Source organism: Lepidochelys kempii, chromosome 27 (genome assembly GCF_965140265.1).
Source record: "Lepidochelys kempii isolate rLepKem1 chromosome 27, rLepKem1.hap2, whole genome shotgun sequence".
Classification (NCBI taxonomy): domain Eukaryota; kingdom Metazoa; phylum Chordata; order Testudines; family Cheloniidae; genus Lepidochelys; species Lepidochelys kempii.
Window position 1 is genome coordinate 16700992 of NC_133282.1, and position 25924 is coordinate 16726915.

General features: G+C 52.3%; 1 protein-coding gene across 2 annotated transcripts; it reads left to right on the plus strand.

Annotated features, from left to right (window-relative positions):
• Nucleotides 1–639: 639 nt before the first annotated feature.
• On the plus strand, nt 640–25114 carry WIPF2 (WAS/WASL interacting protein family member 2). Of its 2 annotated transcripts, XM_073325524.1 has the most exons (9): nt 640–766; nt 6353–6405; nt 14629–14755; nt 15833–15965; nt 16484–16606; nt 17339–18001; nt 19242–19451; nt 20969–21070; nt 21908–25114. In XM_073325524.1, the coding sequence occupies exons 3-9, from the start codon at nt 14693–14695 to the stop codon at nt 21946–21948; spliced, it is 1335 nt and encodes a 444-aa protein (XP_073181625.1). In that variant the 5' UTR covers nt 640–766; nt 6353–6405; nt 14629–14692; the 3' UTR covers nt 21949–25114. The 2 variants fall into 2 exon arrangements, with proteins under 2 accessions (XP_073181625.1, XP_073181624.1); XM_073325523.1 differs by lacking the exon at nt 6353–6405.
• The last annotated feature ends 810 nt before the right edge of the window (nt 25115–25924 follow it).

Below are 25924 nucleotides of genomic sequence, written 5' to 3' on the forward strand. Positions count from 1 at the left end.
GTGGTGCTCCCAGCTGACACCCTGCCCCCCCCACCCCCGTAGGGTTGCTGGGGGTCTTGTGACATGGCTGGGGGGGCATGAGGTTGGCTTAAGATCATTGCATTTTGGTGCAGCATGATGATGTCATATAGTGGTGTGATGTCACTGAAACAATAAGTAGAGGCCTACTGAGGTGTGACATCATTTTGGCGCAGTGTGATGATGTCACGTCGTGCTGTGAAATGCCAGTACCCCAGGCTGAGGGCAGGTGGCAGCCTCAGCTCCACAGGCCTGCGGACAGGTGGGTCCCAGGGTGCTCCAGGGTCTGGCAAAGAGCCTCAGCAACCCACCCCCACTCACTGGTCCTAGGGCCCTATGTGACCTTCCCTGCATGGTGGCCCAGGCCACACAGCTCAGCGACCTTCCCAAGAGGCGTACATAGCAGCACTTCCTTTGGACCTTCCTAAAATGGCCACAAAGATGGTTTCGCTTGACCTTCCCAACAGGGCAGCGGGCTGCTGTGTGACCGGGTGACCTCGCCAACATGGCCGCATACTGGCAGGCCATATGACCTTCCCAACATGGCGTCTTCAACCTGTCCCAAGCGTTGAGCGTCCCGTCGCGCTAAAACCGGATGGGGGGGGCGTGTCCTCTGCCCATGCGCAGAGGGTTCCCCGGCCGCCATTTTGTTTGGCCGCCGCGGCTAGGGGCCGGGGAGGTTCGCTCATTTCCGGGTTGGCGGAGGCAGGAGGCCCCGGTGCGGAGCGAGCGGCGGCGGCGGCTCCGGGTGAGCAGGAGCCCCGGGTGGGCGGGGCCCTGCGCTGCTGGGGGCTGCGACGTGCCAGAGCCCACAGGCGCCGGGGGGGGTCTGCCGGGGGGCTGGGCCCGGGGGCGGCCGGGCGGGGGGTTCTGGGGCTGGGGTCCGGGGGGGGGCGTCTGCGGGAGGCTGGGGCCCGCGGGGGGGGTCGTCTGGGGCTGGGCGGGGGGGCTGGGCCCGGGGGCGGCCGGGCGGGGGGTTCTGGGGCTGGGGTCCGGGGGGGGGGCGTCTGCGGGAGGCTGGGGCCCGCGGGGGGGGTCGTCTGGGGCTGGCGGGGGCGGCCGGGCGGGGGGTTCTGGGGCTGGGGTCCGGGGGGGGGCGTCTGCGGGAGGCTGGGGCCCGCGGGGGGGGTCGTCTGGGGCTGGCGGGGGCGGCCGGGCGGGGGGTTCTGGGGCTGGGGTCCGGGGGGGGCGTCTGCGGGAGGCTGGGGCCCAAGGGGGGGGTCGTCTGGGGCTGGCGGGGGCGGCCGGGCGGGGGGTTCTGGGGCTGGGGTCCGGGGGGGGGCGTCTGCGGGAGGCTGGGGCCCGCGGGGGGGGTCGTCTGGGGCTGGGGCCCGAAGATCCGGACGGGGAGCCCTTGCAGCGAACGGGGTGGCTCCGATTCCCTGCAGCCCAGTGGGGTGCCGCCCCCCGCCCCGCACTCCCTGGTTCAGCCCCTCCTGGGTGTGTCTTGCCCTTGTGAATTGCCGCGGGCTCGGTGCGGGTCGGGGGGCTCTTGCCAGCTGTTCCAAGGCTCTGTGTTGCTCCCTGCATGAGGAAGGTGGGATTTCCCTTTCCAGGGAGGGGCTCGTTCCTCTCGGCCCGCTGTGTCGGTGCTTCTCTCCCACGCCCTGGCAGCACCGGGGGTGCGTGGCATCCCTGCCCCTGTGGGACGCTGTTCGTGTCGCTCCCGTCGCACTAGTTGGGAAGGAGGCTGCGGCCTTATTGGCATCGCCAAAGCACCTGCCTCTGCCTGACGAGCTGCTTGTGCTGCCGAATCTTAAATTGCCCCTTCTTCTCTGAGAAGAGACATAGAGTTCTTCCAAATTCCCCGTCCGTCTCCCAGTCATCCCCCACTCCTGAACGCGTGCGCCTGCCAGGGGTCCCCCGGAGCCCTCTCCGACGTGTGGCCACTCTCCCATGAAGGACTTGGACGGTCAGCCAAGGGAGCGTCAGTCTTGGGGCAGAGGATTACCCGTTCTCAGACTCTCACAAGCATCTTGACCCAGGTGTTTATCCCTGCTCAGGCTGTTACCTGCCCAGCCTTTAGCCTTCTCAAAGCTAGGTTTATGTGCAGATGAGGAAAAACAGGCAAACAGACTGCCAGCAACATACTTGAGAACTTGGCTAGCGTGTGATGGGTTTGTCTCTGTTGCTGGATTTTAAGGAACGGGCTGCAAGAGAACACCTCAGTTTCATCTGTAGTCTGGGGGAATCTGACAAGCCAATTGCAGCCAGGGAACTCTCCTCCTGGGCCATGTACAGAATTGCCCAACTGGTCAGGTGCATGATGGGGTTTCTTGCTTTCCTCTTAAGCATCAGCTCTTGCCTGCAGTTAGAGGCAGGGTAACAGCTGGGGAGGACCAATAGTCTGATCTGATCTGGTAAATTGTGCATTGCCATGGTTCTAACTAATCATGTGATAACCTGGGTGCTCCCCCAGCTTCCTGCTCTGTGCTTCCATTGTAAATCTTTGGGGTTCCCTGTGCAAAGTCCTTGTTTTAACAAACAAACGAGAAGGCAGCTGATAATTGTCTTATCATGGCTTGAAAGAAACTGGTGTCAGGCCAATGTGCCATGGTATAAGCACTGTCCTTTCCAACCCCCTTGCTCTGCAGAAGTAATATGGCTTATTCCTGTCCTTGATTATTCTCCTGCTTTTCCAGGCTCAGGTTTCACCTGTGCAGAGACTGTGACTCTTAGTCTGTTATAGGTTTCAGAGGAACAGCCGTGTTAGTCTGTATTCGCAAAAAGAAAAGGAGTACTTGTGGCACCTTAGAGACTAACCAATTTATTTGAGCATGAGCTTTCGTGAGCTACAGCTCACTTCATCTGATGAAGTGAGCTGTAGCTCACGAAAGCTCATGCTCAAATAAATTGGTTAGTCTCTAAGGTGCCACAAGTACTCCTTTTCTTTTAGTCTGTTATAGGCATTTGTCTGTGTGGTATCTTGGTGCCCCCAGATAATCTTCAGGGCTCCAGAACTGGCTGCGTGTTGGGGGCTGTGTATGGGAAGAATATCTCTGCACAGCCGGAGTGTGTGCCAGGTGTCTTGGCGTTGAGTTTTCTCTTGTCACTGCATTCTGTTGGCTTGCTCATCTACTGTCACCTAATTGATGGGCTGGCTCGCTCTCTCTCTCTCTCACTCGGCTATTCAGTCCCAGCACAAGACTGTACAGGGAATGTCTTGTACTGGAAGAGCCAGGGAAACTGCATGTCAGGTTTTGAGGGGCTTTGGCCAAATCTCATGTGGGAACTGGGTCTGGAACGACAGGTCAGGTGTGAGAGGCGGCAGCAGCAGAGCTGGGGGTGGGTAGCCCGGGACTGAATTAGGGAGGGATTCTCAGCCATCAGCAAGCAGTGTGTTACAGGCAGTGTGGCCTGATGGCTAAAGCACTAGACTGGGATTCAGCAGACCTGGGTTCTACTGCTGATGTTAGAACAGTACTACCGTTCTTCTACTTCTTCTGGGTGACTGGGAAAGTCACTGCCCCTCTTTGTGCCTGTTTCCTCATCTAGCAAATGAGGTGGTAATACTCGTCCGCTTTGTAAAGCGCTTGTGATCTGCTGATGGCAAGTGCTGGGTAAGAGCTAGGTTATTACTGGTGTTCTGGGGTCCGTAGTGAGTATTTTCCAAACCGCAGCTTGAGCTAGCTTCCAAGCTGATGCATCTGGAATGAGTATCTCACACAAATCCATTTGCAGTTAATAAGCTATGAATAATCCATCTCTGATTCAGTAGCTCTGAGAACCAAATTCATTTAGAGAGAGACAATGGCCCCCTTTGCAACTGTTCAGGAGCCTTGGCAAGCAGTTATTTTAGTGTCGCCCGATGGGATGTTGTGGAAGCAGATGTGAATTGCATGTAGTGATCAGCAGATAAATGAATGCACTGCTCCTGGCACCTTGAGAGCACTTCACAGGCGTTACCAACAGTTCCTTGCAGCCAGCTGGTATCGGCATGGAAGTCGTTCTTTGCTGAAATGCAGGTGTTGTACATGGAGGGAGGCAAAGAGACACCTTCAGGCCAAGGACGAAGTGCAGCTTAAGCGCGCCAGGACGGGGATGTTACAGCTTCTTCCGTGGGGTTGTGCAGGTGTCCTAAAATTGGGCTGTGCCGAGGATAGAAGCATCACATGGGGGAGTCATTTAAAGGAACCACTGCAGAGAGCATATTTCATGTACTGCATGCGGGTGGGAATGTTTGGAAAGATGCCGTGGCTTTGTCTGAGGCCCCTCGTTTAGCTGTCAGCAGCCTTGGATTCTGCTCTGCCTGCTGCTGATCTCTTTGGTGTGGCCCGTGGTGGCCCTGCTAGAGAACGCCAGAGGCGCTTGGTGAAGCTGATTCCCCTTTACGGTAGTGCCTTGACCGCTGCTGAAGGAGCCGATGCAGTTTCAGGCAAGGCGTGAATTTGTCCGGCATCATGCAGGAGAGCTGATTTGAATGTGCTCTCTGAGGCAGACCCACCTGCCAAGAATGTCTCCTGCGGTGCTGGGCTGATGCCTGCGTTAGTGTTTTAGTGCCAGGGCTTATTGCGGTTGTCACACTCCTGGGTAGTTGGGCACACCCGCTAGGCCTCTCGGCTCGCTCATGGAGAGTTTATCGGAAACGTCGTCAGTTAGGTTATTGCTGCAAATTGTCGAATGACGTTGCAAGATTCTGCCCAGTTTCAGCTCTCTCGCTGTATTGCTTCGCTGCTTAGGGCTCTGAAGGGGCCCAGCCCCCCCTGCATGACAGTGAGCTGTGCATTGGGCCAGAAACTGCCCAGACCGGTCGCTTCCTGAACAAAGTGTCGCATCCAGCAACTTCGCATACGTTCGATATGTGAGCTGCACCACACAGCTGGGGGGAGAGCAGGCTGTCCATCGGATCTGCACACAAATTGCCCCCCTCTCTCCAGACATTATTTCTTTGCAGCTGGGCCGTTGCTCTTCAGAGCCAGACAGGCTGGCTTGATTTACTATCTTCCCCTTTCACTGGGTCCGTTTGACTGGTGTTCATAACTTGGTGCTAAATCAAAGCCCTACTTTATGTTGTCGGCCATCAAGTCATGGCAATGTGTGAATTTCAGAAGCGAGCTGTCTCTGTGGCTCTGGCCCCAGGGCATTAGCGCCAGCAATGAGAGTCGCTGCTCAAGACTTCCACTCCGTTATTGGATTTTCTGTTCTGACTGGATTGGCTCTTCATGCATTATCTTTGAAGTGAGGCGTGACAGTCACCTGCACGCCAGTGGAGAGGTGAGGGTGCTTGCTTCAGAGCGGGGCTCTCGCCGCCGGGCTCTCTTCGCTTTCAAGCGATTCTGTCAGGGCGTTTGGTCCTCAAGTCTGTCTGACCTACTTACTTCTCGCTCTTTCAGAGGGCAAGACAGAGCCATTCTTCAAAATAAAAGTAGGGTTTTCACGGCGAAACAGACGTTGCCTGGGGGAAAATGGTCCCTAGTTAGACATCCCACGAAAACAAACTGTCTTCTTTCATCTCCTGGCTTCCCAGTAGCACTTACTGAATCAATTCCCTCTTTGTGCTTCTGGGGCACAGTAACAGCACTTAGTACTGGAGCGTTTCACAAAGGTGAGTCCGTTTCGTGGCCCCCATTTTGCAGAAGGGAAAACTGAGGCTCTTAGTGGCTGTGACTTGCCATGGGTCATACACTCAGTGGTGGAATTGGGATTGTGATTTGGAGACACTCTGGTTGCATGGTCAGGATGAATGAGATGCTGCCATTGCCCCTGACAAGCAGTCTTGGCTTCTCACCTCCCATTAGCCCTACTCCTGGTTCTCCAGAGCCCGTCCTTGGACACCAGAGCAGCAGCTCCCTTGGAAGCGCTGGCAGCTCTGGGAGGCTATTACTTGTCTCCGTGCACGAGGCAGAACAGGACAGAAGCTTTCTTGCTGGCGATGCGTGGCCAGAACGGACCCAGGGTGACTTTCGGGTCCCACTGGAAGTGCTACAATGGCACAACTGTAGCGCGACAGCTGCAGCGTACACACGACAGTACTGGGAGGGGCTTCTCCGTCCCTGTAATAAATCCAGATGTTGTAGCTAGATTGAGGGAGGAATTCTTCCATCCACCTCGTGGTGTCTACACGCGGGTGTAGGTCGGCTTAATGACACCATATGGGGGGGTGACATTTTTCACAGCCCTGAGCGATGTAGTTAAGCCAACCTCACTCTGTAGTGTAGACCACCCCGGGGATGACTCTGCCAAGGCTGAAATTTTCTTTTTTAAAAATAAACCTGTTTAAAATTTGAATTTAGTACGGACTATTTATTATAATGTGCTATAGATACTATAGATTGATTATAATCTCTCAAAACATTTCCCTACAAAATAAACATGGTGTTGTCTGTAATTCCAGTTACCACCCTAGTGCAGCTGGATACAAATCAGGAACAAAAAGTGAATTAGCTGGTAAGTAAGCAATGTATCATTCACCACTTCGTAACATTTTACAAATTCTCAGGTGTAAGCTAGATAATTGCTTAAATAAATGTGGATAGCTACAGCGGCTCCTCCTAGGCGGCCAAGCAATGGAGCAGATCTCGTGTAAAGGCTCTATTTAGTTGTAAATCAACATGTTTAACTGGTTAGATCAATCAATTAGAATGTGCTTTTGTTCAGTTATTTTCTAAAGTCCCAGTGGAAAACTCAGGTTAAATCAGCCAGTGAACTGGAGGCTTTGCATTGAGTGATTAAATCAGTCCACGGGGCTGGGTACTGAGCTCTAGTCTGCAGGTGTGTCAGTTTCACCCCCGTGTTGACACAAGACCTTTCTTACACTTACCCAACCCTTGCAAAACACACACGCCCCTGCAACTGGAGCTGTTGTGGTGAAGGCCCTAACACCTGCTCCTTCAGCTCCTGTTGACTTCTGGGGGGGCCTTGCCTGAGTAAGGACTGCAAGATTGTCTTAATCTAGTGGTCCCGGGTTATGCACAATGGCCTATGGCTAAGACATGGCATTAATAAAATGATTTGGGGATCCATATGGACTATCCACCACACCTGGCAGGAAGATGCTTCCATTTGACGTCTTTCCCAGAGTGCATAGGTAGTGGTGGGGATAGCAGAATGCCTTGCAGGCTGGATTGCAGAGAGAGCGATGTTATAGTCTTGCCATTGGCAGTAGAATTGCATATTTATGCCATAAAGCACCCATATGGCTCTTCCAGCATAACACTGGGCCCATGTGTAATGCTTTTGTGTCTTCAGAACTGTGTACAAACATTGAGCGATTGTATAAATGGCCCAATATCACTCGCAAGCACTGAATAGATGGCCCTGGGCTTGTAAACTTGCTCCTAATTGCTCGTGAACTGCAGAACTGGTTAGAAGCAGCAGCGTTTTTAGCCACTTAGGTTTAAAAAAAACATGCAGCAAACTGTTTCCTGACTGCATCTCTTCTCTCTGTGAGGTCATCCTGGCTTTGGCTCAGCTCGGGGTAACCAGACTCTCCTGGTGGAATTCCATTAAACGGTTCCCACATTGTTACAGCAAGGATTGGCCATTTGTGGTAGCTACGCAAAATAACTTGCACTGCATGCCTGTTCCTTGCCCTGCATAGTCTGGATTATAAATTGGTCCATCTCTGCTTGGCCCGTGCCTAGGAAAACCCTGCGAATACTTGGCTATGTCCCTGGGCCCAGGAGCCTGCTTTCGCTAGATCGCATGGAAGGACGAGAGATCTCTCCCCACACTGAAAGAGAAGAATGCAAGGGACTGTTGTGGCCAGTGCTGCCTCCCAAGGCAGTGCTCAGAGATCCCAGCCTGTGAAAGAATCCCTCCTAGAAAGTGGAGGAGGCAGGCAAACCAGTACGTCCAGTCCCTTGTGGCCTACAGGGGAAAAAACAAAGGATAGCAAAAGGAACAAGTTAAAGGCCAGAGACTTCCATGGAACAAGAAGGGCTGAGAAGGTATCTTTGAGGAGTGCTCCACAGACAGCTGGTCCGTTAATAAGTAAGGATGGGTGGGAATGACTCAAACTGCGAAGAACGTAGAACTCATGGGAATAAAGAAGAGCAGTCTGGACAGCCCTGAGCCCAAATGTCTGCTCTGTAACTTCATAGCCCTGCAGCCCGAGTCAGCTGAGATGGAGCAGCCCTGGTGTTTTATTACAGTGTGGACACACTCAGAGAGGGAGTCAGGAGAAGACACGGGCTGGGACTGGCCATCGTGGGGCCAAGGAAGTGGCCACCGGTTAGGGTGCGAGAGGCAAAGTTCCCTGCAGCACTGCGTCCAGGCATGAGGGGGTGCCCTAGAGGTGAAGATGCACTCTTACAGACCCTTAGCACCTTTTGAAAATGCTATCAGCCTAGCCAGTGACGTCTCCTCCGCTTCTGCATTGCTCAGTGCTGAGTCTAATTTCATTGGACGTTCTCCTTGCCTAGTACATTCTGTTGTTGCACCTAAATTCTGCTCTGAGACCGTTCTCGGGGGCCTATATGAGATGAACTAAACAATAGCCCTTTTTTCTTTTCAATTGTGAGAGTTTAATTTACTTGGAACATACAAGCAGCTATTTGAGCTCTTAGTGGACGGGGATGTTGGATTACTGGCTGTTGCTAAAGAAATGTAACTTTTATTTGAACTATAAGCTACTAACGTCAATCAAACAAAGGCACTGGGGTCCTTTTTCCTCTTGCAGCATATTGTTTGGTTGGAGGCGTGGGTGGTGCAGTTGAATGCATCCCCCTTTCCCCTCCCCAAATGCCTTTATGGGGTCACATTCTAAAGCCTCAGAAAGCCCTTGATTCAGTCTCTATTTACTGTTGTCAGTTAAATGATCAGTAGAGGATTTTTTAAAATAAAATGTTGATAAGAAAAGTCCTCTTGTTAGTTTTCGTCACATGCGTCCCCATCCCTCTCTGCACCTCATGGGTTGTTCTGTGGCGGGAGAGGGAGGGAAATCCCTAAGCTTTTATGGGAGGGGTGTTTCCTCCTTGCCAGATCACTGTTTCCTTTGCTTCAGTTTGATGTGATGACAGGATTCCTTGATCCTGCTGACACTCTTCCTTTGCCAAATGAAGAAAGTTAAGATTTCTGGAAAGCTGTTAATGCACGGCCCAACTTGGCAGCCCTCCAATGGAGCAAAGCTCCCACTGAGTTGCAAAGCGGGGTCTTGCTCCATTGAGGACCCTGGAATTTGGCCCTGAGGCATCTGAAACTTTTGTTCAAGGTTTGTTAAAAATGCACTGTCAGGGCCTGTGGGTTGTTAGTAATTCATGATGAGTGTCTGAGTCCTGCAAACTGAAGCAGGTATGTCTGTTTGCACTCAGAGATGGGCCATGTGTCTGAGAAGCTTTGAATTGAGATGGCAGCTTGCTCTCTTAAAACATTTATGGTACATTTTTAAAAGCCTGACTGACCCTCAATTCCGAGATATTTTGCAGAGTAAATTAGTTATGTAGCAACCTCTGTGCTCTTCAGAAACAGAGACTCAGGAATGTCGCACTTCAGGGTTGGGTCTGGGATACTGAGTCCAGGATCTGGAATACTTTCAGGGTGCTGAAGAAGGAAATTATGGAAGTGCTCTAATCTTGTGTATAGTCTAAAAGCTACTATAGCTACATCCAGCAATCAGTCCGGCATCATAAGGATTGGAAATTCCACTCCAATCTGCAGTTCAAAGCCACTGCCCTCTGTGAGGATGAAATGTTTTCTTCATCTTGGTTTGCAAATGCAAACTAGCCGTAGAAGCATTGTAACTATGAAATATGAATCTGGCACGGTACCCAAATCCCTTTGAAAGGTGAGGAAATGTGCTCCTGACCTGTGAAAGGCACTGCTGCATCTCCAGTGAAAAGTCCTGACTGGATCAATACTGAATGCTTTAGAAAACAAGTTATTTCCCTTTACAGCACATCTGGATTTCACAAATGCCTAGAAAGTTTAAACTACTTCCAGCATGGGTTTGATCTGTGTGGATTTTCGAAGGCTAAGCACAGTTGGTCACTACAATCCAGTGAGTTTCTGAGCATGAAGTTTGGCTTAGTTATTCTTTAAAAGGGTGGGGGAAAGGACTTGTTCTTACGCTCAATAGAAGTGCTTGCAAATAGACCACTTCTGATCTGGGTTTATTGGGCGGATGAACTAGTGTATAAGTTTTCCAGTGGGTGGGACACAAGCTGAGTTCTGAATGGTTACTATAAAGGATCTCTGTCAAAGGAGGCCTGGTTACCTTGCCATCCAAAAACCACTTGCCTCCTTCTGAGCTCTTCAACTGAAGAAACTGGGAAGAAGATGCTTCCTTTATTTTTATGTATAAAAGACCCACTAAATGGCAAATGTCTTTTCCTCTGGTTTACCCAAAGAGCCTGGCTGTGTTCTGTGCTTTAGTCTATTACGGTGCCTTTTGCATGCTGCCCTGCTCTGGGTCTTTCAAATTGCTTCCACCACAAACCAGAGGCTAAACCGTTGGAGCGTATAAAACCCTTGAACATTAAGATTTTTTTCCAGGTAAAAATCCTGGTTAATAAAGGACAAAGCAAATGAAATGCTGGGCATCGGCTGTCTTAACTGCATTGTGTCAAAGGGGCGCGTTTCCCATAAGGTGCAGACTCAACGGGAAGGGCCTGTAAGTGTTGCTGTGAGAGACTCTTCTGCAGTTTCCACAGTATGCATCCGATGAAGTGAGCTGTAGCTCACGAAAGCTTATGCTCAAATAAATTGGTTAGTCTCTAAGGTGCCACAAGTACTCCTTTTCTTTTTGCGAATACAGACTAACACGGCTGTTACTCTGAAATTTATCAGCTGTGTTGACTGACTTCATGAACCTAACAAAAGATGTGGTGTGGTTTTTTTTTTGTTTTTTTAAGATTCCAAGATCTAGATTACTTCAGCCTTCCTTTGGAGTTTTCTTCTGGTTTCTCTCGGTATAAAGTAACGCGCTCCAATAGGGGCTGTTTTTTGAGCTCAGTTGAATTCATTGGCTCTTAATTTTAAACCTGACCTTTGCTGAGGGGTTTGTAGCCGTGTTTAGTTGCAGGATATACGAGAGACCTTTCCCAGATCTGAGGAAGAGTGCCGTGTCGCTTGAAAGCTTCTCTCTTCCACCAACAGAAGCTGGTCCAATAAAAGATATTCCCTTGCCCACCTTGCCAAGTGGTTCATCTGTAATGTGCATTGGGCCACACATTAAAATGAAGTGACCTGGTCATTAGAAATCTAGCTCCCTTTTCTCTCTGAGCTGCTTTAGCTTAGACTCTTTCTGCTTTTTTTCTTCTAGGGCAGAACCTTTATTTGAACGCCTGTTTCAGTAGACTGGGACTTCTGCTCAATGTAAAGCGTTCAGAGATTAAAGTGCATCCACATGTACTGTGAGAATCTTTCCCCAACCAGCCCCACAGTCACTCAGTTTAATTCTGCGGGATTTTCCCCTCTGTTCCACTGAACGATTGCACGTCAAACTGATGAAAGTTGAGTAATGATCTTCGAGGTACAGTGAGGTCCCAGGGGTCTGAAGTAGGATGTGGAAGCAGGTGTGCCCTGATTCTATCCTGGACTTTGCCAGTGACTTGCTTTGTGACCGTAAACAAATCACGTACTCGGTGTCTGTGGAATGGTGGTTGCAGCTCTTGGTCTAGGGTGCCTATCACAGTCGTCCGCGTATTACTTCTGTAGCATCTGAGCACGGCTGGTACTCGCACGGTTGGGCAGGATTGGTGTATGTAATGTTCAGGATCTATGGGAAGTGCTGTTGTGTAAGTACAGGGCTAGATAGCAACACCTTCCTTTGCATGGACTGCGATGGGGATTCCATCAGGCCTGATCATGCTCGTAGCAAGCTGCTGAACTTTGATTTCCGCTCAGTGGAGATCCGTTACCTTGCTGATAACTCCTCTAATCATCTGAATGCTCCTACAGGCCACGCGTCGAGAGGATGGGGAGCAGTTCTTCATGGCTTTGATATTTTTAAAGAGGAAGTTGGGTGCTAGGCATGGCTTTCAAATACCTCAGACTGAATCATAAATCTTTACCCCGTGCGCATTTCCCAGCTGTTAGTGTAAGCTAATTACCCCAAGCTATTTTCATCTTCGCCGCCGAGCTATGAAATCACAGTATTGGCCTTGTGACATCACAGTTGCTTCTGTGGCAACAGGCAGTGCGAACATAACACGAAAGCATGAGTTCATCGCAGGAAGGAGTGGGAGCACACGTGATGCTACTCAGGGAGCGAGCTCCTGTTCAGACACACCGAAGGCAGTGAAGGCAGCGCAGAGAAACCCCAGCCAAGAAATTTGTTCTCTTTCAGATCTGTTCTTGTGTGCGAGTTCCTATCTGAGTGGATTTGATGTCTTACTCCAATTCACTTGCCTTCTCGATTGTTGTGAGGACAAGGTGGGTAAGGTAGTGTCTTGTTGGACCAACTTCTGTTGGTGAAAGAGACAAGCTTTTGAGCTTATGCAGAGCTCTTCTTCAGGTCTGGGATTAGAGTCTGGAAAGTGCTGAGACGAGTAATAGCTGTAGATGAGGTCTAGATTTTATTTAAAAGCAGGATCTCATCCCGAACAGAATTCCACAGCGGTGTCAAAATGAAGAGCTGTTGTCTGAAAGGGCTCTTGGGTAGCTGGATTGCAGCGCTCACTTGGTGTGCCGTGTTCAAACAGGGAGCCTCGTTATTTAAAGAGATGTTTCTATCTGAATTTTTTTTCATAGTAATGTTTCAAGTGCCACTTAGTATCACACTAAACAAAAGACTTAGACAAATATTTTTCTTCGGTTTGTTTATGTATTTAACAGCAGTTTGTGTAGGGCCAGTTTCACTCTTTCCCGCTGTCTGTATGGCTCTTTCACTCACCAGCAAGAGAGGGACGTTTTTAGAGAAGGGGTTGTAAAACCACAAATATTGGTATGTGGGCTCTAGGGCAGGGAAAGTCCTTTACATTATTTTGAACTCTGTTTTTTTAAATTGACTCTTTCAGTCTGCTGGTGTCCCTTTAAACAAGGCAATACATATAAATGATGAGACTAGAACCTCCCTAATTTGCTCTGATTGTGGAAGGAGTACTGTGGGAATGACGGGATTCTGTGAATTAGCATGAAAGGAAATGAACACAACTTAAAAAAAAGCTGCTTTGATAACCTAAAATGTACATGATTTATTTAGACAATATGGGTTGCCTCACTAGTAAATTGTTCTATAGTTTATCTTGTAGGAATAATGAAATCTTATTACAAGCCCCCATTGCAGCCTCTGTTGCTCACTTCCCACCTCTCAAAGGTTGGCCAGGGTTTATTTTCTGCATTATGAAGTATGTGGACTGGTACCATCTTGCTATGTCATGTAACTGCCTGTTAAACTCCTTGGTTTGCTTATGATGGGATCTGGGCAAGGGATCTGGAGCACATGTAACTCCTGCTTTGACAAGTGAGTCCTGGTGTTCATCACATTCCAATCCCATTAGCCGCTACTGTTTGAGAGTTTTAATTTTGTAATTTCATGTTGTCAGACTAATGGCTCTGACAGGTATCAGTGTCTTGCAGTCACCTGGTGATTCACCATCTTGTGCCTTTATCTGTTTCCTCCACGGAAATGTTTCATTTGTGACAGTGGATGGTTTGTACAGGCTGTTCAGTACCCAGGTTATTCAAAGGCCTACCAGCAGTTGGTGGTGGCTGTGCTAGGTAGGGTAGAACTCAGATACATTATTAGGATATTTCTATATGAACAGTTCAGACAGTGAAATACGCTCCCATTGGGCACTTTGGAGTCACTGTTAGAAATAACCTAGACACTGGGCCAGATTTTCAGGTACTCCGCTGGCCCTTTGCATTGGCGCCTGTGTGCGATCTGAACCTTTTTGAAAATCTGGCCGTTAATGCCGCCTCCTCAGGGATGGTTCAGGAAGAAGAGATTCTCCCCTGCTGTGACCCAGGGGTGCAGGCTCCAGGTCTCTTCCATCTCAAATGGTTCTTGATGATGATTTACACGATAAAAGATGTAGATACATTTATGGCTTGTGGCTCCCGCCTGGGAATTCTGCAGCGTTAGCTCGATTTCCACTGATGAGCTGTAGATGTCATGGGCCCGTTAAATCCTGGCGTTAGCAGCCGCCTGCTGTGGCTGAAGTGGTGTGGATTGATGGAGTGTAGGATCAAGGTAGCTGGTTTGTTCCTTTCTCAAGTGAGATGATTGGGTTAAAAATAAATTGAATTCTGGATGCTTTGCAGCTCTCACCAGCCATGCTTCCTGGGCAAGTGCTGAGCCTTCCTTGCTAGGGACGTAAAAGCGGGTCCAGATACAGGGTCTGGGAGATAGTAGCTGCCCCCAGGCTGCTCTTCCAGGTGTGATTGAAGTAGTTGCCTCTCAAGGAATCTCGCACCTTAAGCTGGCCAGGAGGTGGCGCTCGAAGCTCACAGGTATTGCTCTCCTGAAGCCAAGCCCTTGTAGAAGTCTCTGTACCCGACGGACGTCCATGTGGTGCTGTATCCTAAAGCTCTGTGCTCAGCGTCCGCCTGTGATTCTCTCCCAGGATCCGTGTCGTTGGGGACTCTCAGAAAGGCGGGGCTGCTGAAGTGGGGTGTTTCAGACAGCGTGGCCCGCTCGTGCCAGTTGCCGTTCCTTGCCCTGGGACTTGCACGGTTGTGTTGCTGAAACGGCCTGCGGGTCCCTGACTGGTTCTGTCTGAATTGCAGGTATATGAGGGACCAAACGCTCCACGGACGCTAAGCAGACTGAGCCAGCCAGGAGTGGGAAAGGATGCCAATACCTCCTCCCCCTCCACCGCCTCCTGGCCCCCCTCCACCACCAACCTTTAATCAGGTACGGCCCCGCTCGCCCCCTCTCTCTGGGGCTAGTGGCTACTCTGCCCTGCCACTTCCCTTCTCCTGGGGTAGCTCATGTACATGGGGTGCTTTCTTCACAGCTGCATTTTCTCTGGCTGGACACCCTGGTGCGTTGCTGGAGCTGTTGGCGGCAGCTTGAATGGGACTCCAGAGACTGTGTGTAACTGTGGATAAGTCACCTGACTCCTGCCCTCAGTTTCCCTGGCTGTGTGGTGGGGATCAGTGAATGCCCATGTGACACAGACGATGCTAAGTGCTGGAGACGTGTTGATTAATTAGGTGATGCTGTGAGATTGTGCCCTGTGTGCATGATTCTGATCTGGCACTGTGTGGTTACTGCCTGCTGCAGTGTCCCCTCAGGGCTCAGCTGGGCAGCATGACCAGCCCTATGGACGTGTCACTAGCAGAAGTTCTGGTGTGAGACAGGGCCCTGCTCAGCAGCGAGAGCTAGGCGCGTTTTGGGCAGCGGGGGAAGTGGAGCTGGTCAGAAGCAGGGGATGAGAGGAGGGAACAGGGGAAGTGAAGTTGCTGGTGGGCTAACGGTTGCCATCACCTGTCAGTTGGGAGTGGCGCTTCCTCCACCAAAGCCAATTCGAGGCGTGCTAGGGGAGGGCTGAGATCCTGTGATGTGGGGCTGCTGCCCCCTTCCCTCCCAAATGGCCCCAGAGGGAGAGCAAAGAATCTCAGGTGTGGTTCTTATGCCCCTTTGACCCAGCGGAGATGGGGATACTTATGTGTGGGGTAAGGGGGCAAGGACTGTAGCGACGCTCCTCTTGGGCATAGGAGGAACCTGCCCGGTACTACCTGAGAACTCTGCGTGTGCCTTGGTTTGGGTCTGGCGCGATGCTCCGTCTGGAAGGGAGGGATTGAAGCAGAGCTGCCTTGTGGCGGGAAGGGACAGTGCATTGCTGCCAGGGGCTGCAGTCAGGGTTGGAATGGGGGGATTGGGGTTGGTTTGTAATGAGACTTCCAGCCAGCCCGTCTGTACCAGCAGGGCTGGGAACGTGCCTGGCACTGACTTGCTTTCTCTCTGTAATGTCCCTCTTGTCTCTAGGCAAACACCGAGCTCCCGAAGCTGAGCCGAGATGAGCAGCGAGGTAGAGGAGCCCTGCTCCAAGATATCTGCAAAGGGCCCAAACTGAAAAAGGTGACGCAGGTCAATGACCGGAGCGCTCCAGTCCTGGAGAGTGAGTATCCTAGGCGTTTGCGTCCAAAGCGCCGGGCGGTGCCTCTTGGCCCCAAAGCCTCCTGTCCACCTCTAACTGCAATTCCAGTTGGTGTTCCTCCAAATTGCTGCCGTTGCTGGGAAGGGCATTTGTTGTGAAACTGCGACAGCCCCATGGCTGCTCCGGACTGGCCGAGTTGGTTTCTCCCCACACCTTCCCTTAGAAACTTTTGAGGCCCCATGCTCCTAGGCGTACAGTCCTCGTTCTGTGAACACGCACTCACTCCTGAGCCAAGGCCTGGGGGAATATTGGTGCTCCAGCTGCAGACGTGAGAGGCACCGTTCAGTTAGTGGTCCTGGAGCGACAGCGAGTGGGGGTGAACAGAGCTGCTAATGCCCCGCATACGCGCCCGGTGCTGCCTAATCTGAGGCATGCTGCACCTGGAGCTGGGATGCTTCAAATCAAAGCCGCGAGAAGGAAAGGGGCCCCTTGGGAGGGAGGCTGTGTTAGGGGCTGAGTTTGGACCCCTCTTGTTTCAGAGCCCAAGGGAGGAGGCGGCAGCGGCAGCAGCGGGTCCAGTTCAGCAGCGCTCCAGCCCAAAGGGGGCCTCTTCCAAGGGGGCGTCCCTAAGCTCAGACCCGTAGGAGCGAAGGACAACTCAGGTACCCAGTAAATCGCTCGCTGCCGTTGCTTACTGGTCACCAGCGTCGAGCAGGGGGGTCTGAAATGCTGCTGGGGTGCAGGGGCGCATCACAGCACGTTGCAATGCACCAGTCCTTCCGTGGCCCCCGGCCCTCGCTAGGCTCTGGCACCTGATCTGGTCTCAGAAGGGCTGGGGGTTCTCACTGCATGAAACCAGGGTTACCAGGCTGGCCCCGACGGGGGAATTGTCTGAACACAGGCCTATGAGCCAGGCGATAATCCCAGTTTTTACAGCCATCCTGTCTGGGACTTTGGGTAAACCAGTGCATCCCTCTGTGCCTCAGTTTCCCCCATCTGTCCCATTAAGGATAGTTTATTTCCCGGGGTGGGATGAGGCTTGTCTTGTCTCGTGCTTTGGGAATGGCCCTAGGTGCACCAAGTGTTAACAGAAGAATGTTACTTTGCCTTTCTTCTGTGCATAACCTTGGCCTTCAGAACCTGCGAGGGTTAATTAGTGCTGCCTGGGAGGGGAGCTTTCCGCTCCCTCTGGAGATCCCTGTGCTTGCCATTCCCCCGTCCTGGCACTCTGCTGAGCTGAGCGCTCTGGCTCCGCTGAATTGTGTGCCGGGCGCTGGCTCCAGTGTGTCCCTTCAGACCAAGCTGGGCCCATCGATCTCCCTCAACTCAAGCCCTAGGCCGGCTGGGACCCTTTTCCTCCCTTGGCAAGTAACCCAGCTTTCTGTCCGTCACAGACAGCTCCTCTGGCAAGCAGTCGCTTCAGGTTCCTGGCTCCAGATCAGCAGCCCCAAGACCCCCGGTGCTTGTGACCAACAGCCGACCTCATGATGACTCCGACAACAACCGGGCTTCCCCTCCCGAGCTTCCCCGGATGCAGAGACCCTCCTTGCCTGACCTTTCCCGGCCCAACAGCGCAGGCAGTACTGGCATGAAACACAGCTCGTCTGCCCCTCCGCCCCCGCCTCCAGGCCGCCGAGCCAACGCACCCCCCGCACCTCCTCCGATGCATGGCAGCAAAGCGCCTTCCTACAACCGGGAGAAGCCGTTACCACCAACTCCAGGACAGCGGCTCACCGCAGGCCGGGATGGCCCCCCAGCACCGCCCCCCATCAAGCCCCCCCCATCCCCAGTGAATGTCCGAACGGGGCCAAGTTCTCAGAACCAGTCTCTAGCTCCCCCTCCGCCCCCCTATCGGCAGCCCCCCGGCGTTCACAATGGCCCTTCCAGCCCTATCAACGAGCTGGCCCCGGAGCTGCCCCAGAGACACAACTCTTTGCATAGGAAAACCCCGGGCTCCGTGAGGGGCATGGCCCCTCCTCCACCCTCTTCGGCCTCCCCGTCACTCCAGAGCAATCGACCCCCTCCGCCAGCCCGAGACCCTCCAAGCAGGGGAGCAGGTAAGAGCCCCTCCAGCGCACCCTGGTCAGCAGCCCCGGAGCTAGTGTGGCCGTCAGGCAGCCACGTGAGACGCGGCTGCCGGCTCCTGATGGTTTGCAGCGGTGTAGCCGCGTGGCTCCCCAGGTGTGAGGAGAGACAAGGGGGCGGGGTGGAATCCCCAGTGCCTGCTGCGGGTAAGGGGCGTTCGTTTGTCAGGCTTACCGATGTGTTTGTCTGATCCCTGAGGGGGTTCAGCCTCCTCCTGGAACTTGTCCCTTGCGTTAGAGCCCTCGTTTGCAGGAGCTTCCTGGGAGAAAGTCAGAGCTTCAGGGTCTGATGTCAGCCTTTCCGAGCACGACTTAAGGCAACATTTTCTCTTCAAGCTCTTTGCGTTTTCTCCCGGATGCCCTCAGCTTCCCCCTCGCACGTGGCTCCGTGGCCGTGCAAGCATCCGCCTGTGGTCAGCCCTTGGAGTCGGGAAAGCATAGCACTCGTATTTTATCGGGCTCTTCGAATGCACCGTCCCGGGCTGCGCCACAAGGCTGCAGTTCTGCCTCGGTTAGTTGCCAGCTCCAGCCCCTTGTGGCCCTGCTGGAGTCCCTCAGTTGAGTCACCGCTACAGAGCTGGTGCATTATTCTGTCTAATTAACCTAATTAGGAACATGAGCTGAAAATGTCTCATTGGGGCACGAAACAGCAGAAAGGCTCTAGTAGGTACTTGCCGAGCCCTGATCCTGGTGTGCTCTAGCCTGGCATCTCTGCCTGACCTGGAGTCTCGGCTGGCATGAGGGGGTAGAGTGGGCCCCTGAAAATACTGGCTTGAAAAATGTCCAGAGCCTGACGGGTGAGCTGTGTGCTGGGATTTTGCAATGGTAACGACCAGTCTTGTTGAACGTGGGCTCCCCAGCCGGCTGGAGGAAGGTTAGGTCTGGCGTTCTGTCCCCCGCTGGGCTGCCCACTGGAGAACTGGGCAGTACCTTCCGAGCGGTGGAATAACCCTCAGTGCCCCGTTGCTGGAGGATGCCTCACTGGAGAGTGCTGGGGGAGGCACAGTCCTGCCCAGGCTGCGCGGATGGACATGATGATCCAAGAGTCTCCCGGGCCCTTGTTTGCTGGAAGCTGGGAGCGGGCGACGGGCTGGATCACTCGATGGCTGTGTTGTTCTGTTCATTTGCTCAGGGGCACCTGGTGTTGGCGGCTGGGCCATGGGTCTGACCGTTCCTATGTCCTTATCTGTGCTGATCAGGGTTTCTGTTGCAGCCCCCCCGCCCCCGCCCCCGCTGATGCGGAATGGTGGTCGTGATGCTCCCCCGCCCCCGCCCCCCTACAGAATGCATGGGTCATCGGAGCCTCCGAGTCGAGGGAAACCTCCGCCCCCACCTACCAGGACACCTGCTGGGCCGCCCCCTCCACCTCCGCCCGTGCGAAATGGGCACAGAGATTCCATCGCCACCATGAGATCTTTCTTGGGTAAGTAGATGATGTTAGACCCCAGACAGAACCTGCCTCGGCCTGCTTGGGCAATGCAGTCCAGGTTCCAAACAGCTCTCTACAGACACTGCGTTGGGGAGGTGCATGGAAAACTGCTGTTCTTGTAGGTCCTACGTAAACAAGGTGCGAGCCACTCCCTGCTGATGCTGCAGCAGTTCAGGAATCTTCATGGGTGGGCGCACGACTCTCCGGCAGCTCGAGCGTTCCTGGGTCTGTCTCCAGTACAGTGCCTCTGCTGTGGCTGGCTCTTGGGAGGAGAGCATAATGCTCCCTCCCTCCCTGCCCTTAACAGCCAGATGCTTTCTTCCGAAGGGTGTTATTGCAGGGCTGACTCTGCCCTTCCCCGCTTCCGGGGTGGAACCCCGCTATTGCTGTCCTCCTTCAGTTCAGAGAGGAATTCTGTTCCCCCCAGGGCATTCATTGCCTCGTGTCTCTCTAGCCCCTAGCAGCCTGGCTTCTGATACCATGTCGTGGTAGAATTCTAGCTCCTTTGGAGACAAGGGAGGATAAAATGGATGAATTTCAGGGTCTTATGAAGGCTTTAGGGGGTGGTGGGAAGCCCTGTGTTCCCTGGCTGTGGTGTCTATGCTGGCTACAAGGGTGGGAAACCTTCAGGAATCCCCACTCCTGCAGAGCACTGGGCTTAACTATTGAATGAAAACCTTCCGGCCTTGGGCAGTGCCAGGCATGAGACATGCTGGGGTGGGCAAACTCCCTGTGCGTTGCTCTGGAACCGGATTTGATAGAGGCTGAAGTGATCAGGTTCTGTATTTGCCCCCTGGCTTGGAGTCATGGGCCCCACTCAGAAAATCTAACCACCATCGACTGGAACTTGAGCCTCGTGAACCATTTGGCTCCTGTCTGAATCGGGTCCAGGCCCACTAGGAACAGAGGGTGGGGAGGGAGCATGTTCCAGTTAACAGGTACTGGGGCCCAACTATTCGATGAGGCTAAGGCCTGATTTCCACTCGCGCAGCACTCCCTAATGCTTGCAGAGTGGCTTTGCAGCTAGCGCAGTGAATGGAGGGCCCCCGTCAATGGGATCGTGTCTCTAACTGCGTGATTAACACCCGCTGATCGGGTTCCAGGTGGAAATTCAGCCCTGTGTCTGGAGCCATTCTCCTTTGTCAGCCAGCCAGGAAGCATGGCACAGAGAGAAATGGGAACTTACAAGGGGAGGGAAAAATTCTCCTCTGGTTCATTTGTACTGACTTGCTTAGCCAGACACTGTTTGACTCCGCTCCCCCGTGACACCCAGAGCATGACCAGGATGGGTATCTCCATCCCCAGCTGCTCAGACTCGCACAGCTGGATCTCCAACATGCCCAGCAGCTCCCGCGAGTGGGGAGAGATTCTCCGTGCTCCCCCCCAGCAGTAGAGCGCTTCTGCGTCACTGGCTCCGATTGGGAGCTCCGAGAAATCGGGGTGCAAGCTGACCTTTTCTGTTTCCTCTCTTCAGTTGTCTTAGTTAGTTCACCCTTTTCCCTTCTTCCCAGATGACTTTGAGTCCAAATATTCCTTTCATCCAGTTGAAGACTTTCCAGCTCCAGAGGAGTATAAACACTTCCAGAGAACTTATCCCAGCAAAACGAACCGAGGTAGGTGACGGACCTAGCCAATGCGTCTCGCCGCTAAAACATCTGCGCCTGGTTGGTGGAGGACTCCCCAGCGCCTGTCCCGCTAAGCCACCTGGGTGGCACCTACCGCTTCAGAGCAGGAGGGCTAAAGCCACTGCTGAGCACTGCTGTCCACCGGCTGTCTGTACAGCGAGCAATGGGCTTTTGCCTTTCTATCAGCCCGTTGTCTTCCCTTGCTAGGCTTCTCCAAGCCCGCGCGATGGGTCTTTGCCCCTGTTCACACATGGGGTCTAACCCCAAAGGTGCCTTGATTAAGCTCATGGCCTGTGGCAATATTGTGCCTTCTAATAGCACCCCCCAGAGACCTGCCTCCGTCAGTGCAGAGCTTCCAGGGCTCTGGCCTCCCCACCTGAGCTCCCTGGGAGCCTGCTGCTGACAGGCACTGGCTGGAGATGCAGTCCTGATTTCCTTCCCCCCCCGCCCCCTTCGCTCCTGCAAAACCCCAGGCCTCACACTGGGCTCCTCCATGGCTCGTTCGGGGGCGGTGGCTCTTTGCATCCCCTGGGTGGGTGGAAGCTGGAGCCCCAGGGGGCAGTGCTGGAAGCTGGGATGATAACGAGCCCGTGCACCAGTGACAGCTGGGTCTGTGGTTGCTGGACAGGGATCCCAGGTTTTGGGAATTCCCTGGGGGAAGTGGCCCATGAGTGCACAGACTCGGCAGCCGTTGGCCAGGCTGGTGTCCAAGGACCGATACTTGACACGGCAGCTGGTGAGGAGACCTTTGAACTGAGTGTCTTGGCCAGGAAACTCCTGCTCTTCCTGTTACAGCCTAACTAACCCGGCTTCCTTGCCTTGCAGCAACACGGGGGGCCCCGCCGCTGCCTCCCATTCCCAGGTGAAGTCCAGCTGCACTGCCTGGTTGCTCCTTGGCGAGGAGACAGACCTCCTCTCCTTTCCTTGAATGGACTTTCCCTCCTGCCCCTAGGAACCTGCATGAGAAGCTCCCAGTGTCTTGTTTTGTTTTTCCAATGGTGCAAGGAACAAACAAACCCGGATGAATCCCCTCTCACCTCCATCTATGCATTCATACCTGGACTTACCTGGGTGAGTCCCTTCCTCCACTTTATAGCTGCAGATCCACGGGCCGCGCTGGAAAGAGGCTTCCTGCGCCATTCTGCAGATCTGTGCAAAAAGACTCTCCTGGTCCACAAAGTTAATATAACGTAGGGTGAACTCCAAGCAAGAAAGCCAGTGTGTGATGGCTTTGGGGCCAGAAACCAGCGTGGTGTGGCCAGTACCCCCCGGTGCTCCATGCTAGGGCAGGGGCATGTGGGGCGGGGCGTCAGATTTGGAGAAGGGAGGGCGGGAAAGGGCCCGGGGGGGAGGGGGGTGTCAGATTTGGAGACGGGAGTGTAGGAAAAGGGATGGGTTTTTGAAAAGCGGAATGTCTAGAACACTATTGGCTGAGAACACTATATACTGATCAGGTCAGCTAAAGCAACAGGGTACAGGAAGAGTTTAAACTAACATGGTTATTTACCCAGACACAGCAACTGCCATTTCCCCCCATGGATACAGCGAAGGGGACCCTACTGTCCCAAAGGAACACGGGCACACTGGACGGAGCAAATGCTAGCTCAGGGCATGCTATCCCAGCCGTTCCAGAGGGACTGACCCCTGGCTGGAACATGCAGGCTGTTTGTGGGCCGTGTTCTGTCTGGGGATGCTGTCCATGGCTGCGTGGCCCTTCCTCAGAGCGCATTGTTGTAGCAAATAGGGCACTGCTAGATTTCCCCTCCTCCCCCCGGAAGAGAATTTGACAAGGCTAATCATTCCTGGTTTTTTAACCTGGTAACAGCAGCTGCAAGCATCTCCAGCTTGCCCCCTGGTTACGAGACGGATGGTAGCTAGCGGCCTGTGATGTCGGAGCTTGCTGTATTGGGAGCGGTCAGTTTAATCAGACTGATGGGTTCCTGCGAAATGCTGTCTCTGCTCCCGATGGGTGGCACGGCCCTTCATGCCCTGCTGGGTACTCTGATTTTAATGCTAAATGACCAGATTTATCATTTTAACAGGAAGACTATCATCGTTGTAATGTTAATAAGCAAAAAATATGGAAACCCTGCTAAATAGGTTTTAATCTGTGGGGGGGAGATCAGGGTCCTTGTGTTCTGACTGTGGGTTGCCTGGCTAGAGAGAGTGTTTTCACACTATTTCTAATGGGGGGATTGCCTCGTTTGGCCAAACTAGCTAATGACTGTTCAGATTCCATGGTTTCTAACAATAATCCAGTACCTAGCTGTTGTTTTGCCTTATACACTACTTCTGTCCTCCTGTTGGTACCAGATTGATGATTATTCTGTATATTTACTCTCTAACCAGGAGGGGTTACATTAATCATAGTTACTGATCTATTTTGTATGTTGTAAAAAGCTTGTAATATAGGATTAAGGTGGGCTTGTTGCAAGTATACTAAAATCCTCACCTTTAAACTGCTCTTTTTCTATGATGATGGAAATGTATCCTTTTTATGTTAGAACTAGGCAGCACTCATGTTGAGGACCACTGCCCAGTTACAGGAAATTTTGGGTTTGTTTTTTGTTTTTCTGGAGGAAAAATATCTGCCCAGCTTAGCTGGTTGGAAGAGAAGTTAATGCACTGTGCATTTTTGTTTAAATAAATTTTAAAAAAGGAAAAAAAGTATTTCCCTATAATGTTCGCTTCCTGTGAGTCTTGTTTTGGAAGCAGAGGGGGTTCTTTTTAAAGGAAAAAATAAAAACCAATAAGCTTGAAATTGCATTTAAATAAAAATAATAAAGATGCACCTCTGTTCAAATCGCAACTTCTGGGCCAAAGCACTTTGCTATTAGGTGTTTCGAATGTTGTCTTGTATATGTTTTGTGGTACTTCCACTGCTCGTCGGAGACCTGTTAGCGTTTCCTTCATCACCCTGCTGTGGTGTCTGTATGCCTTGGTCATTTATCGGTCGGTGGGAAAACGCAGGCGGAACCAGCTTTGTAGCAATGCGGGGAGTATCCAAGATGGTTCGGCCAAACTGGTCTGTGACTCATCAAAGGATGCTGCTAATGGTAGATCACAGGGAGCCCTTCAAGGAGGCATAGACTTGTTTGGGTGGGGAAGAGGGGCAGAAGGAAGAACAGGAAGATACCACTGTATGGCAATGTGATGCTTCCTCAACTAGCCTGACTTAAGTGTGCTTAATGTCAGCTTTGCTTAACGTAACATGGGGTTTGCTTGATTTTTTTTTTTTCCTGACTGCTTGAAATGGGGCCCTTGAGCCTGGGCTTTTTGTAGTAATAGACACTGCACCAATGAGGAGGTGTGTCCACCCCCCAAGAGGTGAGCAATCAGTTTGGATGCTCCAGCTAGCAAGGCTCTGCTGTGCCCTCTTTGGGATCACAGGGATCGGCTGGAAACAAAGTTCCTAACAGTACTGTTTTTCGTAGTCTTGCATTGTACCTGGAGCAGCTCCGAAGGGCTGCAGAAGGGAGAGGCTCAGTGGGTCTTCAGTGAGAGACCAGTCAATGGATGTAAAGAAAACGAAAAACGTTCTCCATTCATGCTTACGGTGCCTTACCTGTGTCCAAAGCATTTCGGACTCCTCTCCTTGTGCTTTGCGGACTGAAACAATTCAGCATGCATATTCCCACCACTGAGATTTGTTTTTCCTTTCACCTGTTTGGTCCTATTTTAAATCCCAAGTTCGTCTTGACTGCAGCGCCACTGGGAGGAAGGGTTCCAGTTTCTTGAGTCTCTCCCACTGCAGCCGCTCCTCAGCTTGGAAGAGCTCAAGTATTCGACGGCCCATTGTATAAATGGACCAGATCTGACCTGTGTGTGGAGTCTGCATGATTTTTATAATTTATTGTATGATGATTTTTTTTGTTACATTTTGCTGCAAGACTGTAGCCATCTCTAAAGGTTTGACTTCTCCCTTGGAGGGATGTGTACTGTAGCTCAAGATTCTGGTCTAATTTTGTATGTTTCTTCCTGTCTCTGCTACATGCAATTCTTTAAACCTCACTATTAAAATAATAATCGCAATGTTCTGTCGTGCTTCAGATTCTTACCCTGAGGCCCCAAGGAGCTGCTGGCCAGGTTGGTGAATCCCCCGCTCTCCCATCTCCCAGCGGAAACAACAGCTGGATGGAGGAATCACTTGTGGCAGGTCATTTCACCTGCCTGGGTTTTCACAGTCCACATCTGTAAAATGGGGTGACTCAGACCTGCCTTTCCTGAAGCGCTCTGAGCTGTTCCCTTGTAGCTTGCTAGCTAAGTGCCAAGTATTGTGTCCTGTTCTGTGCAGCTCCTCAGCTGGTGTCAGGCTGCCAAATCAGAGGTCACGGCTGCCTGGACTGAGAGGCCCTGGATGGGATTTTTCTCAGAGGTGCGGAGTGCCCCCAACCCCATGGATTTCAGTGGGACATGCAGCAGCTCAGCCCTTCTGAAATGGGGGGTGTCTACAGACATTTGAAAAAGGGTGGCTTTAGAGCTCCGTGCCTCGATTTCCCCATTTCTCTACTGGGGGATTTTTCCCTATCTCAGTGTTCTGGGTCTGTGAAGTGCATTGAATTCTCAGATAGGAAGGAACGAGGGAAAATCCCAAGGCTTCAGCAGCCCTGAAGTTTGCAATCAAGCTATCTCCAAGGCAGAAGATGCCAAGAGCCTGCTGTGTATCCAATGGAACAGGCAGCTGACCTGCAACTTGCTACTGGCTTGGCTGGAAGGTCTTATTAGCAAATGTTGCCCCTGTCTGTTTTTGTAACATGACAGCGATTCAGATGGGCTGCTTGCCCTGGCCAGACCTTCACCTGAGTTACCTACATCAGTCTGGGAGCTTCTCTGCAGAGTCCA

Coding starts and splice junctions, on each gene's coding strand:
- WIPF2 (XM_073325524.1), top strand. CDS start 14,693: ATGCCAATACCTCCTCCCCCTCCACCGCCTCCTGGCCCCCCTCCACCA. Junction 18,002..19,241: donor CCCTCCAAGCAGGGGAGCAG/GTAAGAGCCCCT, acceptor TTTCTGTTGCAG/CCCCCCCGCCCCCGCCCCCG. Junction 19,452..20,968: donor CACCATGAGATCTTTCTTGG/GTAAGTAGATGA, acceptor CCTTCTTCCCAG/ATGACTTTGAGTCCAAATAT.